This window comes from Rhipicephalus sanguineus, chromosome 11, assembly GCF_013339695.2.
Source record: "Rhipicephalus sanguineus isolate Rsan-2018 chromosome 11, BIME_Rsan_1.4, whole genome shotgun sequence".
NCBI classification, from domain to species: domain Eukaryota; kingdom Metazoa; phylum Arthropoda; class Arachnida; order Ixodida; family Ixodidae; genus Rhipicephalus; species Rhipicephalus sanguineus.
Window position 1 is genome coordinate 138,935,054 of NC_051186.1, and position 20,445 is coordinate 138,955,498.

Consider the following 20,445-nt stretch of genomic DNA (forward strand, 5'->3'; position numbering starts at 1 on the left):
TCCAGCCTTGAAGAAGACAAGTCCACTTGTCGAAACGTCGGTTCGAGCACCCACCCCCTGTTTACGGATTTTCTCATCGCAAGCTTCCATCTTCTCTTTCCTGCCGTTTTTTGTCTTTGTTGTGCTTGTCTTTTGTGCGTGCTAAAAAAGTTTAAATATGGACAAACCCACACACACACATTTATTGTCAAGGAGTCGTGACGTCGACAAAGGCAGCAGTCGGCGTGTCCAAGATGAAACTCTTTATTTACTTGTGGCCAGGAAATGGGAACTCAAACTACAGCAAGCAATGCACGCTGTACACTGACAGCGGCGAACGGAGCGTTGGCCGTCGATAATCTGATCTGCGGCTGGGCACGCCGGCATTTATACATGTGGAATCGAACATTGGAGTCTTATCGCTGGTGACTGCGCTAGTTCCAGAACAAACTCAAATGTTCACGTTTGCGTGCTGAAGCCTACCGGAAGATTCTAAAATAATCTGGAAGCTTCCCAGACATTCGGGCACGGTTTGCAAAAGGCAATGGCTATATGTCTAAAGGATCGGTTACATGGAAATACAAAAAGGAGTGCATGTGGCATTGCAGCCCTCTGAAAAAGTGTCGTCCTGGTGCTTAAAACAGAACATGGAAGGGGTAAAAATATGCAATAATAAAGAGCAAAAAGTAGAGTCCTCAGGTTTGCTAATACTTATAAAACGCTTTAAGGTGCACAACATGGATGACTTGAAGTGGTGTGCGGCGCCACTGAGAGTTCCTAATGCCATCTGGGATGACCTCGTAGTCCAGAGCGCCGAGAATTTGAAGCACTTTGTATGGGCCGAAGAAGTTTTTCGCCAAGTCCACACAGTGTATCGGTGTGCAAAACTAGAGACAGTTGCCGGACTGGTATTCCACGAAGTGTCGTCGAAGATTATAGTGCCGGCTGTCGGTCGTCTACTGATTGTTGATGCGTAGGCAGGCGAGCTCTCTGGCTTCTTCGGCACGCTGAAGGTAGAGCGCAACATTCAGGTTGTCCTCGTCACTGACGGTCGGCAGCGTGGTGTCGAGCGTCGTCGAGGAGCTCCTTCCGTAAACTAGCTTGAACACGGCGTCGTGTGCGTTGTTTCTTGCACTGCCGTGTTGTAAGCAAATGTTATGTACGGAAGGATGGCGTCCCATGTCTTCTGTTTGACGTTGACGTACATGGCCAGCGTGTCGGCGATGGTCTTATTTAGATGCTCGGTGAGGCCATTGGTCTGTGGGTGGTAGATGTTGCGTCGTGCGACTTCTGCTGTCACGTCAACACACCGGCTTGCGCTCTGTTTCCTGTCGCTGCCGCAGGATGGAGCCAGGTCTCCTCTGTGTAAGAATTCTGTAGCCAACCCGGCATGGCCACGTAAGTAGTGTGGCCCGTGTCACGCCAACCAATCACCCCTCTTCCCCTTCCTTAAAATGTCATGAAATAAACGCTGAGAGGTCACTCTCCAGTCTCGCCCAAACACTCCGTATCTGTCTCGTCACTCTGCGTGCCTCCCATTGCTCAGCCTCTCCGTTGGCCGGCCGCGGGTTACGCTGCGCTCCTGCCTATACAACACATGGCATCGATATAACAGTAGGCGGTGGTACGGCGGTGGCTTGTCTGGCTGTATCCCAAGATCGCCTGGGTTAGGTCAGCAGTAAAGGCCGTACCTCTTTCGGGGATGAGGACCTCTGGGGTGCCATGATGAAGAACAGCGTTCTCAACGAAGAACTTGGCTACCTCAGCGGCACTTCCTTTAGGCAGGGCCCTGGTTTCGGCGTAGCAGGTGAGATAGTCCGTGGCTACGACGATCCGCTTGTGGCCGGGAAACTGAAACTCAAACTACAGCAAGCAATGCACGCTGTACACTGATAGCGGTGAACAGTGTGTCGGCCATCGATTATCTGATCTGTGGCTGGGCGCGCCGGCATTTATACATGTGGCTTCGAACATTCCAGTCTTATCGCTGGTGGCTGCGCTAGTTCCAGAACAAACTCAACTGTTCACGTTAGTGTGCTCAAGCCTATCAGAAGATTCTAAGATAATCTGAAAGCTTCCCAGACATTCGGGTGCGGTTTACGAAATGCAGTGGCTATACCTGAAACGAATCGGGTACATGGAAATACACAAAGAAGTGCACGTGGCAATAGCATGGCAAAAGAATAAAATAACAACCAGTCAGCACAGAACGCTAATTGCGCAACGAGTTTGTGGTTTAATGCTTCCCACCCACTGCAAAGTGCTCAGCCATAACTCTTCATCGTCATCAGCCACATGCAGCATCAACAAAGTACACATCTTACCTTACAGATGTGTAGCGGATACCTCACTTATCCGCACAAAGACAAATAATGGCGTATTGGGTGCTGTCGTACTTCACAAAAATTATGGTTTATAGCATAGTCGACACCTTACGGAAAGCCAAAACTTCAAATACAGTTGGCTTTGCCCGAACACAAAGCTGCGCTCAGAATTTGCATTAGGCAGCATCGTAATCGTCGGTAAAATTTTTTGTTAGCTTTTTTTCTTTCCTGCATTCATTTTGTTGGCAGTGCAGGTTCCCAGACTTAATCTTTTAACATTTGGAAACCTAAAGGGAGGAAAATACCCCAGTCACATGTATCAATTCTCGGACATGGGCAGCTGCTTGCTCAATATATTTTGCGTTCGTGCAGCCATTGAAAAATGTTTTGGCTGTAACGAGGTACCACTTATAGTGTGGATATTCGCGACTCTGGCGACTACGTTATAAGCAGTCTACACTTTATGTAGTTTTTATAATATAAAATATTTCACATGCCTTTTTGGGACTTAGTAGGGTGGTAGTTGGTGTGGCATTATTACCGAGGGGAGTGTGAGGAGCTAAAAGAAGGACAAAGGCAAACAAATGACAGGCGCCTCTCGTTTGTCCGCCTTTGTCCACGTTGTCCTTAAGCATTTCACCCACCCTCGGTAATAACCCTTTTTGGGAGCAACACATTTCCTTAACCTAGGGAGTTACAAAGTAAATCAGCACATCAAAATATTCTTGACTGAGAACTGCATGCAGTACAACAAGAATGAATGTTCTAAGCCCATTTGACCCCGCCACGGCAGTCTAATGGTTAATGTGCTCGACTGCTGACTCGCAGGTCGCAGGATCGAATCCAGGCCGCAGCGGCCGTACGTGTATGCCAGCCCCAGTCTTTGTGCTTAGTGCATTATGCCTGTAGACACTGCTTACTTGTGCCATTGTTCACAGCGGCCGCACTTTTGGTGGGGGCGAAAATGCTTGAGGCCCGTGTGCTTAGATTTCGGTGCACGTTAAAGAACCCCAGGTAGTCAAAATTTCCGGGGCCCTCCACTGCGGCGTCTCTCATAATCATAGATAGGGTGGTTTTGGGACATTAAACCCAACAATTATTATTATTATTATCGAAGCCCATTTGAACAAAAGTTATGCTATGAGTTATGCTACATTCATGAGTGAAATCGCATCTTGACATTGAGTCACTTTCGAATTTTCTTCATTGCATATATCCATTCATCAGGTGTATTCGTCATTACGTATATTCAGGAAGTAGCATTCTCACACGGTTGGTTACATAGATACTATAATAAGAGAGGATTTTATTGATACTATCATTATGGCAAGATTTTATTGAACTTGACTCAAGATGCATGAATAGGCATATACAGCCAATGTGTCCAGTGCTGAGACTCTAAACTCATGAAATTATATTGGCTATTCATTCTAAAAGACTGGGCGTGCAAACACAGACACAAGGGAGAAGTCAAGACACCACAAACGCTAACAACTGCAAAGGTGCACAAGTGCGGAAAAGAAAGGAGGCAACACATACTTATCTGCGCATGCCCAGCCAATAGGCGAACCTATCAATCCGGCTCACGTGGGGGTCTACGTGAAAGATAACTCTTTAAGTCATTTTATTTCTTCTTTATGCAAGTTAATCGAGGGTTGGCTCACGCATGCGCTACCACTATTATCGATATGACATGCCTCTATGATTAGACATGTTTCTTCGTTCCTGTGTCTGTACAAAACTGTGCATTCATCAAATTTTAGCGTGCACTTACACTCGACAGCGTTTGTGGTGTGTTGACTTCTCTCTTGTGTCCGTGTTTGGACGCCCAGTCTTTCAGAATGAATATTGACCAACTAGCTTAGCTCTGCAGAATAACGGAAAGGTGGGCGAGTTGGTTAGGGTTCATAGTGTAATGTATGGGGCAGCGCTATCTTTTCTCGTCCTTGTATTCGTTCTAGCGCTGCCCCATACATTACACTAGCTTAGCTCTCTCTCATTCTACCTTGGCTAGTTATCACCCAAAGATACTCACTGCTCGATCGTGGTGCTTTCTGCCTCGATGCAAGCAAGTTCATTTGCATGTGCAGACGAACTTGCTAGGCATACTCGCTGCTTCTTGGTCTAGCTCATGTCAGCAATGTTTCCTTCAACTGTTAGGCTTGATCCAGTGCTGTTTCAGTGTGATCAAAGCCTCATTTTATGCCAAGTCAAATGTGTTTATTTGTAGGAGTGTGCTTAACTGGGCTGGTTGGTACATGATTACGGCGAGAGCAAACAGCGCTAAACACGGGACGGAGAAGAACGACAGACACAAGCGCTGAATTAACAACCACTGGTTTATTGCTTGGATATGCAATATATATGGAAGCACTGCGCAGGATAACAACAAAAACACAGTAACTGCGCAATGCGCAAAGAGGGATGCGAAGTCATCATATTAGAACCGTCGGCAAAACAGGCTGTTAAGTTTTGGACAAATAATTAAGTTCACACTTATGCAGATAAATGGAAGGAACGCTGACGCACGCATTTCCGTGTGCATGGATCTGGTGCGCTTCACTAATCTCCCGTGTTCTTTGTTGATTGTACCCTTCCAAAACGGTGCACCTCTCAAGAATTGGCTGACAGCCACACGCTTTGCAGTGCTGGGCTAAATGACTGGGCACTGAACCGCTAAGCGAGTATGCATGCTCTCGTAACCGGTCATTTAAACATCGGCCGGTTTGGCCGATGTAGCAACTTCCGCACGTAAATGGAATACTGTATACTACAGCCTTCCTACATTCGACAAAGTGCTTTCTGTGCTTCTTCTCACACATATCTTTCTTGCCGCCTTTGTTCACTTTTCGGCACTAAATACAACTCGTACACCAATCTTGCCAGCAACCTTTTTCAGTCTGTGCGATACCTCGTGAACATAGGGTATAACCGCCGTACCTGCACGAGGCCTTTGATCCTCTTTGTCGCGTGCTGCCTTTCCCCTTGTCAAGCTCACCAAAAGCCTCTCAGCAACAGACACCAGCAGCGCCTGGGGATAACCAGCATCGCTGAGACGTTTCACTTGGTGCTCGAAGCTAGCCGCCACCTGGTGGTGGCACGATTTGTAGCATCTTTAGACTGCACCCTGCAAGCACAAGTGAGAGTATGGTGAATGTCTCAGTGGTGCAAACTTTTTCTCATAGCTGCCATCTTTAATGACTTCGTCGATCAAGCTTGAAAAATCAAGCCACACAGCCTCAGTCACTGTCAATCATTGGTCTTACACTGGTGCCGCAAGATCTACTTTTGGATGATGAACAAAGTGCACAAGCCAGTTGGCGACTGTAAATGAATTGCTCCTCTGGCATTTCTAGGCTCGCTCACCGAGACTAAAACTGCGGGTTTTACAAGCTTAGAATTTATATTTGCTCATTTTGGACACTTTTAAAACGTTTTGAATTTGAGTGTTGAAATTTGAGCCATAGCTAATACTCAATCGGAGAAATAGTTACAACATCAAACCTGGAGAATATTATGCCACTGCTGAAGAGGTTTACTGTGTCTTTGTAGAGGGAAGCCATACAACGCACAAGGGACCAGATTGCCTACCTCTGCATTGTCCTAGAGGACCTCAAGAGAAGGAGAGGAGAGGGTGAGTTTCTCCTTGGCCATTATTGACAAAACAATAAGTGATGTCACCAAGCAGGTATACGAGTGCTGAATCATTGGGGGAAAACAACCACTGGAAGATACGAAGCCATGGGGGAAACTATTACTCATGCATTCTTTTACCCACTGCCTTGCTTATCTGTGTAGGGGAGAAAATATTATGGAACTGTGGGTTAAGCACAGAGATGAAGGCATGCACAGTGCATTCTTTTCCTTCACCCATCCAGCCATTATACCTATAGGGCACACCTAATCGTGAGAATAACAATGAAAATTTGTTGAAAAAGTCGGCTGTCTAAAACCAGACAAAAGTTCACCCATAATCTCCTTTGGGAGTTGTCTATGGGATGCGTAAGAATTGTGTTTAATTGTAGGTGGAGGCTGTCTCTGCAATGTTGTTTCTAAGTGTCGTCAGCATGGTCTTTCATCTTTTCTCTAGCCTTCGTCAGCATTTCATCTTCTCTCTAGCACCCGTGCCATGGTATGCTGTCCCCTGGCATGTGCATCCATCCAGCGGCCACTGGAACACATGTTTGGCATCGAAATGTCACAAAATTTGAATTTGCCCGATGTGTGCAGTCCTCCCCGTGGACCTGCATAGGGCTGTTAATTCACTTATGTAAACTTCAACAAAGCCTTCACAGAGAGTGTGATCTTGCTACATTTGTCTTGCCCTGCGGGTGCAACACATTTCTGTACGCCACGTGTGTTTGTCCTTTGCAAGCATGGATGTGTAGCGTAGTGACAGAACAGTCAGACTTTTATACGTTATATCCATTGGACATATTTCTGTTGAATTAAATACGCAAAGTTGCTCACAGTACTGTGAGCAACTTTGCGTATTTAATTCAACAGAAATATCAACTTCTTACTTTTGAGGATGCCGTTAAAAAAGCCTCTGTGCCGAGACACTCGGTTTACACCCAAGCACCAGTGTGAAAACCTATTTTATCCTCTTATGCGGCAGACACTTTTTCTAGTTGAGTCGGCATACGCTTTTAACCCTTGAGAGTTTACGCTGTACATGTATGGCATCACCTAATAGGGCACCAAAGGGTTTATGCCGTAAATGTACGGAATTGCCTGTATGTTTAAAATGCGCGCCTTTTGTATGTTTAAAATGCGCATGTGCTGCCACACTTTGGGAATACGTGGAATTTTTTTCTAGTGCCGAGGCCTCTCCGTTTTTATTATGCTCTACTACAGCGGTGCGCCGGCTAGTTTCTCTTTCATCCTTCGGCCGGTTCCCGCTTATTGCGCCCGCAAAACTGAGTGCTTTCCGGTTTAGAATGTTTCAGAAGGTGGCGGATTTATTACTATCTTGTTTATTGCTCCCCGGTAAGTGATTACGCCTGTTTTCGTGCAGGCGCTGACTGACACAAGTGATGCCGCTGTGGTTGCGTTGTCTGTTTCGGGAACTCACAAAAACCGCTTCCGTTTCGTTGGCGATAAGACAAATGATTATTACAGGTTTCGCACTTGTTTTTGCTTCCTGGATGCGCTCACTGCTACACAGTTTTCTTCAGTGCGTTCACCCGCGCAGTTTGCTTGCGTTATGGATGTGCACGCCGGTTTCTCGGCTGCAAAAGTGAGTCTAGCGGCAATTCCTCTGAATCGCCGCTAGACTGGCGAATCAGAATCTGATTCAGTAAATGTCAGCCCGTCATATGAGGCGTTACTTACGAGTTAAGATTCAGATTTTGTTGAACGAGCGACATCTTCAAAGCGTGTGCGGCGAGACAGCGCTGACTACATAAAAAGTGGCTTTTCTCTCTCCATGTTTCCACTTGACGCCACCACGTGCACTTATTTTTGTGTATCTATGAACTGCACAGAACTACATAGCGAGGGTCTCGTTCTGCCAGACTTGATGCCTTCAGGTGTTATGCGAGGGATTATTGGTCAGCTGCCAGCTCGTGAATAGATCACGTGCTGCGTGACGCCAACAGGCAGAAAAAGAGTGTTCCAGACTCGCTGCCATGGCTGCGATCGGCACTGACTAACAATCCTAGGTTTAAATGCACACATATATACCCCATAATGTGGACGGGAGGATGACCGCCGCCGTAGCTCAGTGGTGGAGCATCGGACGCGTTATTCGAAGGTCGCAGGTTCGATCCCTGCCCGCGGCAAGTTATCTTTTCGTCCACTTTACTTTCTGAAAAACTTCTTTCCTACAGACGTTTATTGCAACGCGTAATTTTTTACCAGTCTGTAGGTTTTTGAAATAATTTATCTTGCTGTTACTCATGAAAAAACCATGTGCATGTAACAACACAAAAGATTTTTTTGTCGCTTTACGATCACCCAAAAAAATTTTAGACAATTTTTTCCTAGATAGATTCGTCTGAAAAATTTAATTCAGCAATAAAAAAATACACTTTTTTGGTACGCATTTTGCAAACGTAATTGACCTGAAAGGGTTAAAAACCGAATTAAAAGGCATGAACAGAGGCAGCTCAATAACAAGCACTGTCATGTTACTCAATGATAGTGAGCTTAAAACAGTCTGCTTGTTAGGCCTATTTCTTACCAAAATCGGTTTATCACACTCATCGCAGGTGCTAGAAATCTGTCAGGAGGCATTTTCCTCACTTTGCTGCAACATCCTCAAGTCTATGGCAAAGCAGCAGAAGGGAAAGGTATTGAAGTGAATGGGACATATCAGCGATTGTTAAATGCGTATGCTGACAAGCATCACACGCTATAAAATATCAGTAAAGAACAGATAAGGAAGTGTGCAAGGAACCCCCAAACCGAGGTTGTTGTTGAAGATGCTTGTTGAAGTTGTTGAAGATGTGACATTTGCGTCACCTATATGGCCGCATTACGAAGAAATGCTTCGTGTTTCCCAAGGGGAGATAAAACAGCTCAAGATGAAAAATTCTGCAGCAGAAAAATTGCAGACTAACCAAAAAGAGCGAGGTTCGATCCTCAAGCAATAATAAAGGAGATGAAGGATCAAAAGCTCATGTCTGAGCAGGGCAGGGGGATGTTCACTGCAGCCTTCTCCCATACATACAGCAACCCGTAGGACACAAAAAGACCAGAAAGGCACGTATTCCATCCGAGCTGCGGGTGTTTGCGTTAACGTTGCACTTCTATTCTCCATCAGCTTACGAGCATGTACGCACGAAGTTTAATCGATCACTGTCAGCAGAGCGCACTATTTGAGAACAGTATACAGAATTCCATAAAAGGAAATGCTGGCTTCACAGATGAGTCACTGTCTCGAAAAAGCTAGCCCAATGCCGCACAAAAACTCTGCTGTACTTTGATTGTTGATGACAAATAAGAAAACATGTTGAGATTGTGGGCGACTAAGTGGTTAGATATGTGGACTTTGGGAGTGGAATATATGATGACATACTGCATGTGTATGTGTTCGTTGGCTTAAACTTATGACTTAGGATGCCACTTGGGCGTTTTTAATTGATTCATTGACAGGGTAAGAGAGAGACGAGCCTACGAAATACTATCGAAAAAGCTGTATCTATTGAAATAGTGTCGACTGCAAGCTGAATGCCCATGTTTGAAGCACGTCCATGCAAAGCCAAAACTATTTGTTTTGGAGATTTTGAGCTTGTCTTGAGAAAAGAGAGGGCTTTCAAGCCTTGATAAACATATATCCTTCTCGATGAGCATATCGAGTGTGGTGCTTTGGACCCACATTTATATTCCGCCCAAAGAAAGTGGCCGAACTCCATATATGCATAAGACTTCGTCACATGCCGAACGAAATAAATAAGAAAATGAGTGCCGAGAATCACTTCTCGGCACCACACTCGATATGTTAATCGAGAAGGAGATATGTTCGTAAAGGCTTGAAAGACATCTCTTTTCTCAAGACAAGCTCAAAATCTCCAAAACGAATAGTTTTGGCTTTGCATGGACGTCTGCTCTTACAAGGATAATTATAAAAAAAAAACAGTGATACAGGCCCTTCGGTGTGCATGCTTGCAAGGAAAACGCCAAAAGAAACAGAATAAAACTGACCGCATTCTTATCTGCCATTTGGCTTCTTCTTCTTGACAACTTCTCCCTTAATGCTCGCCATAACCATTACAAACTATGGTGGAAAGACGCGGTCAGCGCGGCAGTCGCGCTTTGGCTCCCGTTTCTTGCCTATGGCAAGATTTCCGCCGCGCGCGGCGCGGCTTCACCGCGGCCCATTGGTAAGTATAGGCAGCCTCCACTCCAGCAAGTTTTATTTAAACCTCCTTGGGTATATATGTGTATTTTAAACGTGGAGTGTCAGTCAGCGCCGCCAGTAGCCATGACGGCGAGTGTGGAACACTCTTTTTCTGCCATTTGGCGTCACATAGTACGTGAACTTACTACGAGCTGGAAGCTGACCAATAAGTGTGCACAAAGAACAGTCCAGTGGATGGCCCAATGCTGATGGCTAAGGCCAAATGGTTTGTCGCTGCACTTGGTGAAGACAATTTCGCCGACAACACCGGGTGGCTTCACCGATTTAAGCAATGCTACAACATCGTCGGCAAAACCATTTCTGGCAAAAGCGAAGCTGTAAGCAGCAATGACATCCAGCAGTGGATGACAAAGGAGTGGCCGGAAATATCCGCAAAGTTTTCACCTGCGGAAATCTTCAACGCCGATGAGACCAGTCTATTTGGCAAATGCTGCTGAGCAAGGCTCTCGACGTCCGGGGTAGCACGTGTCACGGTGGCAAAATGAGTAAAGTCCGCGTGAGCGTTCTGCTGGCAACCAACATGGATGGGTCTCGGAAGCTCCAGCCCTTTGTGATCAGGAAAGCAAGGGCACCGCACTGTTTCAAGAACTCTACGCAGCTCCCCGTCTGCTACGCCTCGAACAAGAAGGCATGGCTGACGCGTCAGCTGTTCACAGAATGGCTGCAGGCGTGGGACGTCGAGCTGGGCAAGTCGGGGCGTCGCGCTTGCCTTCTTGTGGACAACTGCTCGGCCCACCACACCACCTGCGAGCTCAAAAACATCGAGCTGAAGTTTCTGCCGCCAACCCGACAGTGAAGCTGCAACTGCTCAACCAGGGCATCATCAAGTCCTTCAAGCTGGGCTACAGGAGGCGACTCCTTGATAGGCTGCTGGTCAACCTCCAGGTGGGCACCGAGCTGAAGGCTGACCTGCTTGGTGCCATAAAAATGATGATGGGCGCCTGGCGAGACGTGAAGACGGACACAGTGGCCAACTGCTTCCGGAAGGCAGGCTTCGTGATGGCGGAACTTGTGGAAACCGGTGAAGACGGCGACGACAAGCGCATACACGATGTGTTTCGCGAGTTGGCATCCCTCTTCCAAGCTGCCGTTCCACCCGAAGTATCTGCGGACGATTTTGTGGAAGCGGACTGCAATGTTCAGGCAGGCTGTTGTGAGCCTCGCTGACAAGGACATTGCAGCTGCGGTCGCAGGGACCCAGGATGCCCAAGCCGACAGCTCAAGTGATGAGGAAGATCGTCCGGATGAGGCGGTGGCTACACGCGCGTACTCCGCCACTGAAGTAGCGGCAGCGTTTGGCTTGATTTGCCACTGTTGCTGCGACATGGAGGGAACCAGGCTGTCGCACCTGGACAGCCTCGATAAGATCGAGGCCAGCGTCTTCAACTTCATTTCGAAGACGAAGAAGTAGGCCAAGATAAGCGATATTTTTTCATGCAAATAAAACATTCTGTTGCATCGTGTGTGCGGAATTAGTTGTCATTCTTAAATGCGCCGATTGTAGGTGATCGTCCGCCGCTGGTAAGGTCTCGGGACCTGTATTTTTTTATATCGAATTTTTCATATATTGAACTAATTCGCGATCCCCTTCGAGTTCGATATATCCGTGTTCGACTGTATCAACAAACAAAGGTGAACAGTGCTGCTGATACAGTGTGACACTAGATGTGACACCAGTACAGTATAACCTCATTACAACAGACCTTCATAGTGAAGAGGATTTTGGTCTGTTGTAAAGGTAGTATGTAAAATCCAAGTACTCTTACAACAGACTTTTATGTAAACACTGAATGGGTCTGTTATAACCGGAGAGAATTACGAGCCACAAACATCTTCTTTTTGACGGGGGACCAAAAAAAAATGCGATTTTTGGAAAATCGCATTTTCAATCAGTTTCTGTAGCCCATTTTCTATCTGATTTCAAAATATCTTCACTGAAAACTGCGTAGAAGTGCTATAAAATTTTATTTTGCGTCTGCTGACTTGGCGAAAATTGTGGAAATAGCAAAAAAAAAAAACAGCGTTTTTGAAAATTATAGCTTGGCAACGGTGCAACCGGTCGCCACCATTTTGGACTTGTCGTAAAGATCATTTCTCCGTGTTCAAGTTCTCCATTTCAGCTAGCTTCGCGATTCAGTAACAAGCGTACAAAAAACACATGCTTGAAGTTCAGTTCAAGGCCTCCGATTGGCTGCTTCTGCCGTGATGCTCGCTTCGGGATCGTCGTCTGCTGCTTGTGCGTCGCGAGGTTGTAGCTGTCGAAAATTGCGCTACTTAGTGACGCGTTCGCACTCGTTCTGTGTTCACGGGTCGATGATAACTTAGAACGCTTTAGTTTGGCAGCTGCAAGCGGAAACTCAATCATCAGATTACGATAGCGCGCCGCACTCGTCGTGAACATCGCAGACGTGCGACTGTAATAGCATTGACTCGTTGGACCCGCTGTTAGAGGTTCTTCTTATCAGCACTTCGGAGCTTATGATGAAGACCACCGCGGGACAACTCTCTGTACTCGCAATCGAGCATGACGTACTTTGAAACATTGGGCACCACGGCCACGCACATCGCAACCGAGCTTTCTACTCGATGTCGTGGCTAGGCCTAACTCCGCTCACGGTGCCGATGTACGAGACAAATCCGAACTTTGCGGGCAAGAACATTGCGCTAGCGGACATGCGAAAACGAAGAAGCCGAAATGTCCTTTGTCGCAAGCCACGAATCGTATCGCCCGCTGGCTCCTCAAATCCACGGATCCATTTTGTGCATCGGCAGCGGACCCCCCGGCCAAGCTCGCCGCGCAGCGACCGCTCGGAGAAGCGGTGGCAGCGGATAGCAATTTCGCACGTCAGCGTCCCAAAACGCAACGCCAAGCACACTGCACGTCAATTTTTTGTCGCTACAGCTAGGTATAGCTGATCATTGACAGACCGGAGATCGGCGGCCTTCGTTCTTAAATCGGTACGTCGACATCCGCGGCGCGCTGTTCCCGTCCTGAAAGTATGCCAAGCGATGTTTGAAGTCGGAAGTTATTGAATTTGGTATGTCCATGGTAGAAAAGTCCGCTCTAAAGGAAACCTGACCACCTTGCTGGCCTGACATTTTAGTCAATTATATCCGAATGTCCGTTGTACCAGAATCCGTTGTAAACGAAGCTCAATCAATGGAAAAAATATGGAGGTTGGCAAAACGCCGCAAATTGGTATGTAATATACGAATGTCTGTTGTAAACAGATCCGTTGTAACGAGGTTATACTGTATTAGGATTGTTGGCCTGTTAGGACTGTTAAGAGAATGATTACGCCTCTTTAGTCTAATGTTGATGCATCTACCAGTCTGTTCAATATAAGAATTTCCACACGTGAGTGGAATTTGGTACACAGTGCCAGTACTACAGGCAACGAATCGACTGGCATACCTATCACCGCAATAGTCTTTATGCACTGCTCCCCTGCTCAAGTTTTCTTTTTTCATGATTGGACACATCTTTGATAGTTTGCAGTTGGTCGAGAACTCTGCAGTGACACCATATCTACTGGCTGAATTCCGTAACCCATGTGACAACCTGTGCTCTAGACAGCAAGACATCTTTCTTGTCGGGACTTTTCTTTGCCCATTTTAATGGCTTTTCACAGGTGAAAGCTGAAACATGAGCATGACAACCAGCCGTCTCAGGCCTTTCTATCTGTTGTGAAAACATTCTTGTACAGCACATGATTTAGCCATTGTGGAAGCTGAGTGAGCAATTCCCTGTTTCACAAGTTGAGAATGGAATGAGGAAAAATCGAGCAAAGGTTCCTGCGCCATTGACGAATAACACTGACATATGTGATCATGCTTGAAACTAAGGCACAAATCTAAAAACTGCATTTTGTTATTTTGAATAATTTAAAGCGAGAAACCAAGACCCCACCACACTCTTTAAATGCTTTGGCAATATGTACTTTTTTAAATTTATTTATTTCAGTACCCTCAGGGCCCAAAGGTGTTACAGAAGGGAGTGGGCACAATATATACAAAATGAAGAGAACAACAACAAAAAAAAAAAAGAAGGCTGCTAAGGGTATACAGTGCTTTCAACAGCAGCCTTAAGAGCAGTGACATTGGTCAGTTGGGCAATAGAGGTGGGGAGGTGGTTCCAATCGTTCGAGGTAATGTTAATAAAAGAATCATGAAAAAATTTGGTACGTGAAAAGGGAATGTGTGCTTTGTGTGGGTGGCCACACTTATGAAATATGTAGTGTGGTTTCGAAAGAAGTTCTTGTTTTAATTGTGGATTGTGGAAAACTTTGTAGAAAAGGACAAGGCAAGACACTTTTCTGCGTGTACAAAGAAGTGGAAGGCCCAAATCTGCTTTCATAGGTGATATGCTTGATGTACGTGCATAATCTGAGAGAATGAAACGCGCACTACGATTGTGGATTGACTCCATGGTTTGGACGAGAGTGTTAGTGCCGGGATCCCAAACAGCGCCAGCATACTCGAGCTTCGGACGAACAAGTGTTTTATGTAAAGTGAGCTTTAGAGTAGAGGGTGCCCTCGAAAAGTTCCTTCGTAGATAGCCAAGAGTGCGATTGGCATTGTTAGTTATATAGGTGACATGAGTGTGCCATGTCAGATGTGAGGTAAATTTTACACCGAGGTACTTATAGTAACATGAAACAGTTTCTAAAGCACTATGGTTAATTACGCATTCAGGAACATCAACAGAACTTGAGTTACGAGAAAGGCGCATCACTTTGCATTTGTTAGCGTTTAGTCGCATGTTCCATCTCGTGCACCAGCAAGAAACTTCATTAAGTCATTGTTGCAGTATTAGTGGAATGTCAGTATTAGTGGAAACGTTTCTATAAATAACGCAGTCATCAGCAAATAATTTAATTGATGTATGAATTGTATTGGGCAGGTCATTAATCTAAACAAGAGAAGGGGGCTGAAACTGAGCTCTGAGGCACACCCGAAGTAACAGGAGACTCTGGTGAATTGTTATTGTTGGCAGTGACAAACTCTGTTCGGTTAGAGAGAAAGTATTCAATCCACCTTAGTATATTGCGGTCAGTGCTTAATTTACTTAACTTAAAACAGACTAACAGATGGGAAACAAGATAGAAAGCTTTAGAAAAATAGAAAAATATACAATCAATGATTAGTCCGCTATCTAATGCTGCAAAAAGGTCATGTGTAAAGGAAACCAGTTGTGTTTCACAAGAACAGTTTTTACGGAAGCTATGTTGATGAGGAGAGAAGAATGAATTCGTATCTAGAAAGACTACGAGATGGGAATAGATTATATGTTATAAAAGCTTACAGGGTACACTGGTGAGAGATATCGGTCGGTAATTCAAAGGAGACTGTGCATCTCCAGATTTAAATAATGGTACCACCTTGCCCACCTTCCAATCACGTGGTAGAGAACAGGATTACAAGGATTGTGAAAACAGTTTATGATAGAAGAATAAACGTCGGTACTTTTCAAAAACTTTGGCAGTGATGCCATCCACTCCGCAAGAGAAAGACAAGTCGAGACCACGAAGCTGACCGTAGTATCTGCATAAAAATGCAGAAAAACGTTGGATGCGTCTGCATTGTAGCTGCTCTTCCATGCCCACTCACTTTCCTTATCTAATTGTCGTATGAGCAGTACACAAGATACTCATCCACGTACTGGAAGGTACGAACTGCCAATCCTTTAGGTTATCCTGTAGGCTGCTGTTGTCACTCACAGAGGTGTGAATATGGAGCCAATACAGGCTCCTGGTTTCTGTACTACATACACAGAACTGCTCCGTTTTTCAAAGGTACTATCTAAATAATACCGGCTCCGCGGTTACTATGAGAGTGAAATAACTAGAAGAATAAGGATGGGTTGGGGCTCATTCGGCAAGCATTATCAAATCATGAATGGTAATCTACCACTATCCCTCAAGAGGAAGGTATATAACAGCTGCATCTTACCGGCACTTACCTACGGAGCAGAAACCTGGAGACTTACAAACAGGGTTCAACTTAAATTGAGGACGACGCAGCGAGCGATGGAAAGGAAAATGATAGGTGTAACCTTAAGAGACAGGAAGAGAGCAGAGTGGGTCAGGGAACAAACGGGGGTTAATGACATCATAGTTGAAATCAAGAAGAAGAAATGGATATGGGCCGGGCACGTAGCACGTCGGCAGGATAACCGGTGGTCATTAAGGGTAACTGACTGGATTCCAAGAGATGGCAAACGCGTGAGGGGGAGACAGAAAATTAGGTGGGTAGATGAGATTAAGAAGTTTGCAGGTATTACGTGGCAGCAGAAAGCACAGGACCGGGTTGATTGGCGGAACATGGGAGAGGCCTTTGCCCTGCAGTGGGCGTAGACAGGCTGATGATGATGATGATGATGATGATCTAAATAAAGCTTTAAAAAAGATTCCAGAGGCATCCTGCAACACTGAGTAAACTGGTGCTCGTCCTTATGCAGCGTCACTGTATCTTGTGCAGCACTACAGCATACATACCTATTTTTACAATCGCTCATAGCTTCATTCACCTCAATGAAAGTTAATTTATGGTCCTGTCTTTTCTTGTCTCCGTCCTTTTTCCTTCGGGCTCAAATTTTTACTTGTGCTCCAATGTGAAACTGGCTACAAGACAAGAAAACACTTTTAGAGGTAAACGTGTTCGACTGACCTCGGTCTGGCTGAGTAAAACAAATCAAGAAATTGACTCTCCAGCTAAGTTTAGTTTTAATAAAAACAGACCCAGTGTTCCAAGGCCATTTCGACCACTTCTTCAGGACTGACTGTCGGGCAAGACACCAGGGATAGCATTTTTAAGCAGTTGTGTGTTATGCTCTTCAATGTCGTTCCTTCCACCATTGCAGTCTTTGCTGCCTTCTTCGCCACTGTGCTCGAAGGCCGTGTACATGTGCCCAGTGATCTGTTGAGGTTTCTCGGCATCGTTTGTATATGCCACAATTTTAAATACATTCGAACCCCTCAATAACGAAATTGCCGAGGAAGCGATTTTTATTCATTCTTGCGACCATTTCATTGTCGCAAAAATAAAAAAGTGTGCACACCAATTACTTCGCACAGCCGAAATTTATTTAAAGAAGTAGCTGATCTTGCTCTGTTTCACGCTGCTTTGAAGCATAGGCGGAGAGTTTTCATTTCCCCGGAGGGGGCGGGGCCACAACCACATTTCTCTCTCGCTCTCCCTCTCCCCCCCACACACGTATATATATATATATATATATATATATATATATATATATGGAGAGAGAGGAACAGCCCGTCTTCGAAATTAAATAATTTAATACAGCTCTTAGGCGCCAACACCGCGATATCATTATTAAGGTACCTAGTGGGAGACTAGATTTATTTTTGAATTTACACAGAAACATCGATCCACTTCGTAATGCCTGGCTCAAAGCGATAAAGGTCGTATAAGCTGCTACTCGCTCACTGCATTGCATAAAATCGATCCTGACAATGCGTCGGATCAGCCGAATTTTTTTTATTGACATGATTTAATTACTTTGTTAAAACATGCACCAGGCAGGAGAGAATCGGCTAATGCTGGCACAGGAAGCTTTAATTATGCCAGTGAATATACAATTTAAGATGGCCAAAAATAATCATCACATGGTAGAAAATTCCATTTACTACCACTAGACCTAGTGCGAAGCTGGGTTACGAATCTTTCCGCCGAAGATTGTTTTATGGACGAATATTTCAGTTGCTTTTAGGTCACCGAACTGGTAGTAAACTCCCTTTGCTGATAAATAAAAAATGCGTGCCATCTTTTCTCGGCAACTTTTATGGGCAGGCATGTCGAAGTGTACCTATTCGTAGACAACCAGGCTATCGCGCTTTTTTTGTTCGAGAGCAAGTCTGTGCGAAACCATTCCCTGACTGATTGTGTCGGAATTGCTTTGTATTCTCAGTAGCATCTTAAATGCGAAGCATTTCTTAGCGAACCCTAGACACTTTTAGCGTTTCTATCTACGTATCTATCTATCTAGCCGCCTACGTCTGGGTGCTCTCGTGATCGCCTCCTTAACTTGGTGTAGACAAAAATTGGCATTGGAGGGTAAGAGGACTTGACGAATATGACTGTCTGGTCAGGACATGAATAAAGTGAAATCCTGTCGCGTATACGTCGTCAATCCCTTACCTCCAGACACGTGCGACACATACCCGTTTACGACGAGCCGCGGTATACGGGTATGCGCCACAGGTGATTGACAGTTTATATCTATACCCAGGAATGACGAGAACTGACTTTGGTAATATAAATTCGAGGAAAGCCATCATCGACTGCGTTGACCCGATGAATGCAAAGAATAAAAATTAGGATCCGAGCCGGAATCAAACCCAAGTATTCTGCGTGGCAGTCAGGTATTCTACCGCAGAGCCACGCCAGGTCTAGAAACTGCTTGGGAAATACACTTTAAGCAGGCGTAATGTCGGTGCAATGTCAATTGCGGTTGTGAGGCTGGCTATCTACTTTTATAACAAAGTAATAAACACTACATATATGTAATCCTACGATACAGGCGTCATGACAGGTTAATGTCTGTGGTTCCAGTGCTGGCTCCGCTTTTAGAGCAGTCTAATAAACATTACAATTGTATTCCTATGATTCAGCGAGCTATATACAAGTGTTGCTCGACCCCGGAGGAATACGCTAACGAAAGTTACGTATGACATTCACATCATCGCACCGTAAAGTGCACTTCGTTTCGATGGTACTGACGTATGTGCCCCAACGTGAGTGCTGACGTTACGCCAGACCGTAAATTACCCTTTAAACGACGTGTTGTCGAAGTGCCTGGTAAGCCCACGATGCGCGCACAACTACTACACCTACAAAAACACGTCGATCCACCTCGTGACGCTTGACGGAAAGCCAAAAACTGCAGCATAGAACTACTCGCTGACTGCTTCGCATGAAACCGATTCCCACGAGGCTTGGGATCTGCCGAATTTTTCTTTCTGAAAACCAGTCGCTACGCGATTCAAGACAACGTGTTCTGTATGTACAAATCCATTTGAGGGGCATTTTCAAGTGAATGTTTCACTCGTCACTGGTCCATGGTCCGAATTTTTAAAGGCCTGAAATGAAAAACACGCGGGCATAAACAGCCCCCTGTGAAATAGCCAGACAGGACGGCCAACAGTTCGTTGTCAGTGGACGGGAACCTAAGCCAAGATCTTGACAAAATTCTCGGGCGGCGCCAGAGGGGGCTCTGCCCCCCCATGAAACCATCCGGGGGGGGGGGGGCCGAGCCCCCCAGCCCCCCCGTACTCTCCGCCTATGCTTTGAAGGAGCTTGATGGCTTGAGCCTCACAGCTTAATAAGCCTTGCATAGCCATGTCATCATCGTGGGCGCTGAGTAAAGTGTGAATGATATCGAAAGCATCAAGTACTTTGTGCGAACTTGATTGCATTTCTTGCATTTTGTTGCTTTCTTCACTGTCCTCGTCACTCCCAATATTCTATGTGCACACTTTTGATGATAGCGTCGTCACTGCACAATCAGGTCGGTGTCAGCATACAGAAAGTGTGCAGTTCAATAGCGTCTGGTACCGCTCCATCATGGCAGAGCGCGTCCCATGCTTCAGCTAGTGGCTGGAGGTCATCGGTGCTTGCAGAAGAAACACCTGCTTTGGTCTCCGGCGAGGCTGCTGAGGCGTGCAGACACGTTGCGAAACCGGCGTGCTTGAAGCAGTTTTGGATTACGGCGGCCAAAGTAACAGTCCACGCCGCGGCAAGCATTTCCAGAGCCATAAAAAGTCTATTTCCGATGCTTGTTGGTGGAAACATGTGCCCAACTTGTCAAATGGGTGGTGCTGCAATTTTTGAACTTCTGGGTTCCCAGCTTGCTCATGTGTTCAGAACACTATTGCGGAACACTACCTGAAACTTCGTTATTGTGGGAGTGCTTTTTAAGATCGCTTCGCTGTCAAGAGGGGGCAAAATGCATTGAACTCTATCGACGTTCGCCAGGGATGCCAGATTTCTTCGTTGCCACAAGAATTTCGTTCTTGAGGGCTTTCATTGTTGAGGGTTTCAACTGTATAATAACCCTTTTGCGTCACTAACTTGCAGAATTTTACATTCTTGCCAATTGCCTCTGCTAATTGTCCTTTCTCTCTGCTCCCGATGGTGACTAGGAGTGGTGGAGCGAAGTACTGCATCGTGACATTAATGAGTGCCAACAGTGCGCGCTTTGGTAGTCCTAGAGCAACGCAGGCTTCTATCACAGCTTCAGTGCAGTGTATGCCTTCTGCT

At 45.7% G+C, this 20,445-nt stretch overlaps 1 protein-coding gene across 1 annotated transcript in view; it reads left to right on the plus strand.

Annotated features, from left to right (window-relative positions):
* LOC119374759 (beclin 1-associated autophagy-related key regulator) overlaps positions 1-20,445 on the plus strand; it is a 198,422-nt gene that overhangs the window by 36,999 nt on the left and 140,978 nt on the right. Inside the window, exon 5 of the mRNA XM_049411003.1 lies at positions 5,856-5,937. Within this exon, the coding sequence (XP_049266960.1) occupies positions 5,856-5,937 (82 nt within the window). The remainder of the gene's footprint in view (positions 1-5,855; positions 5,938-20,445) is intronic.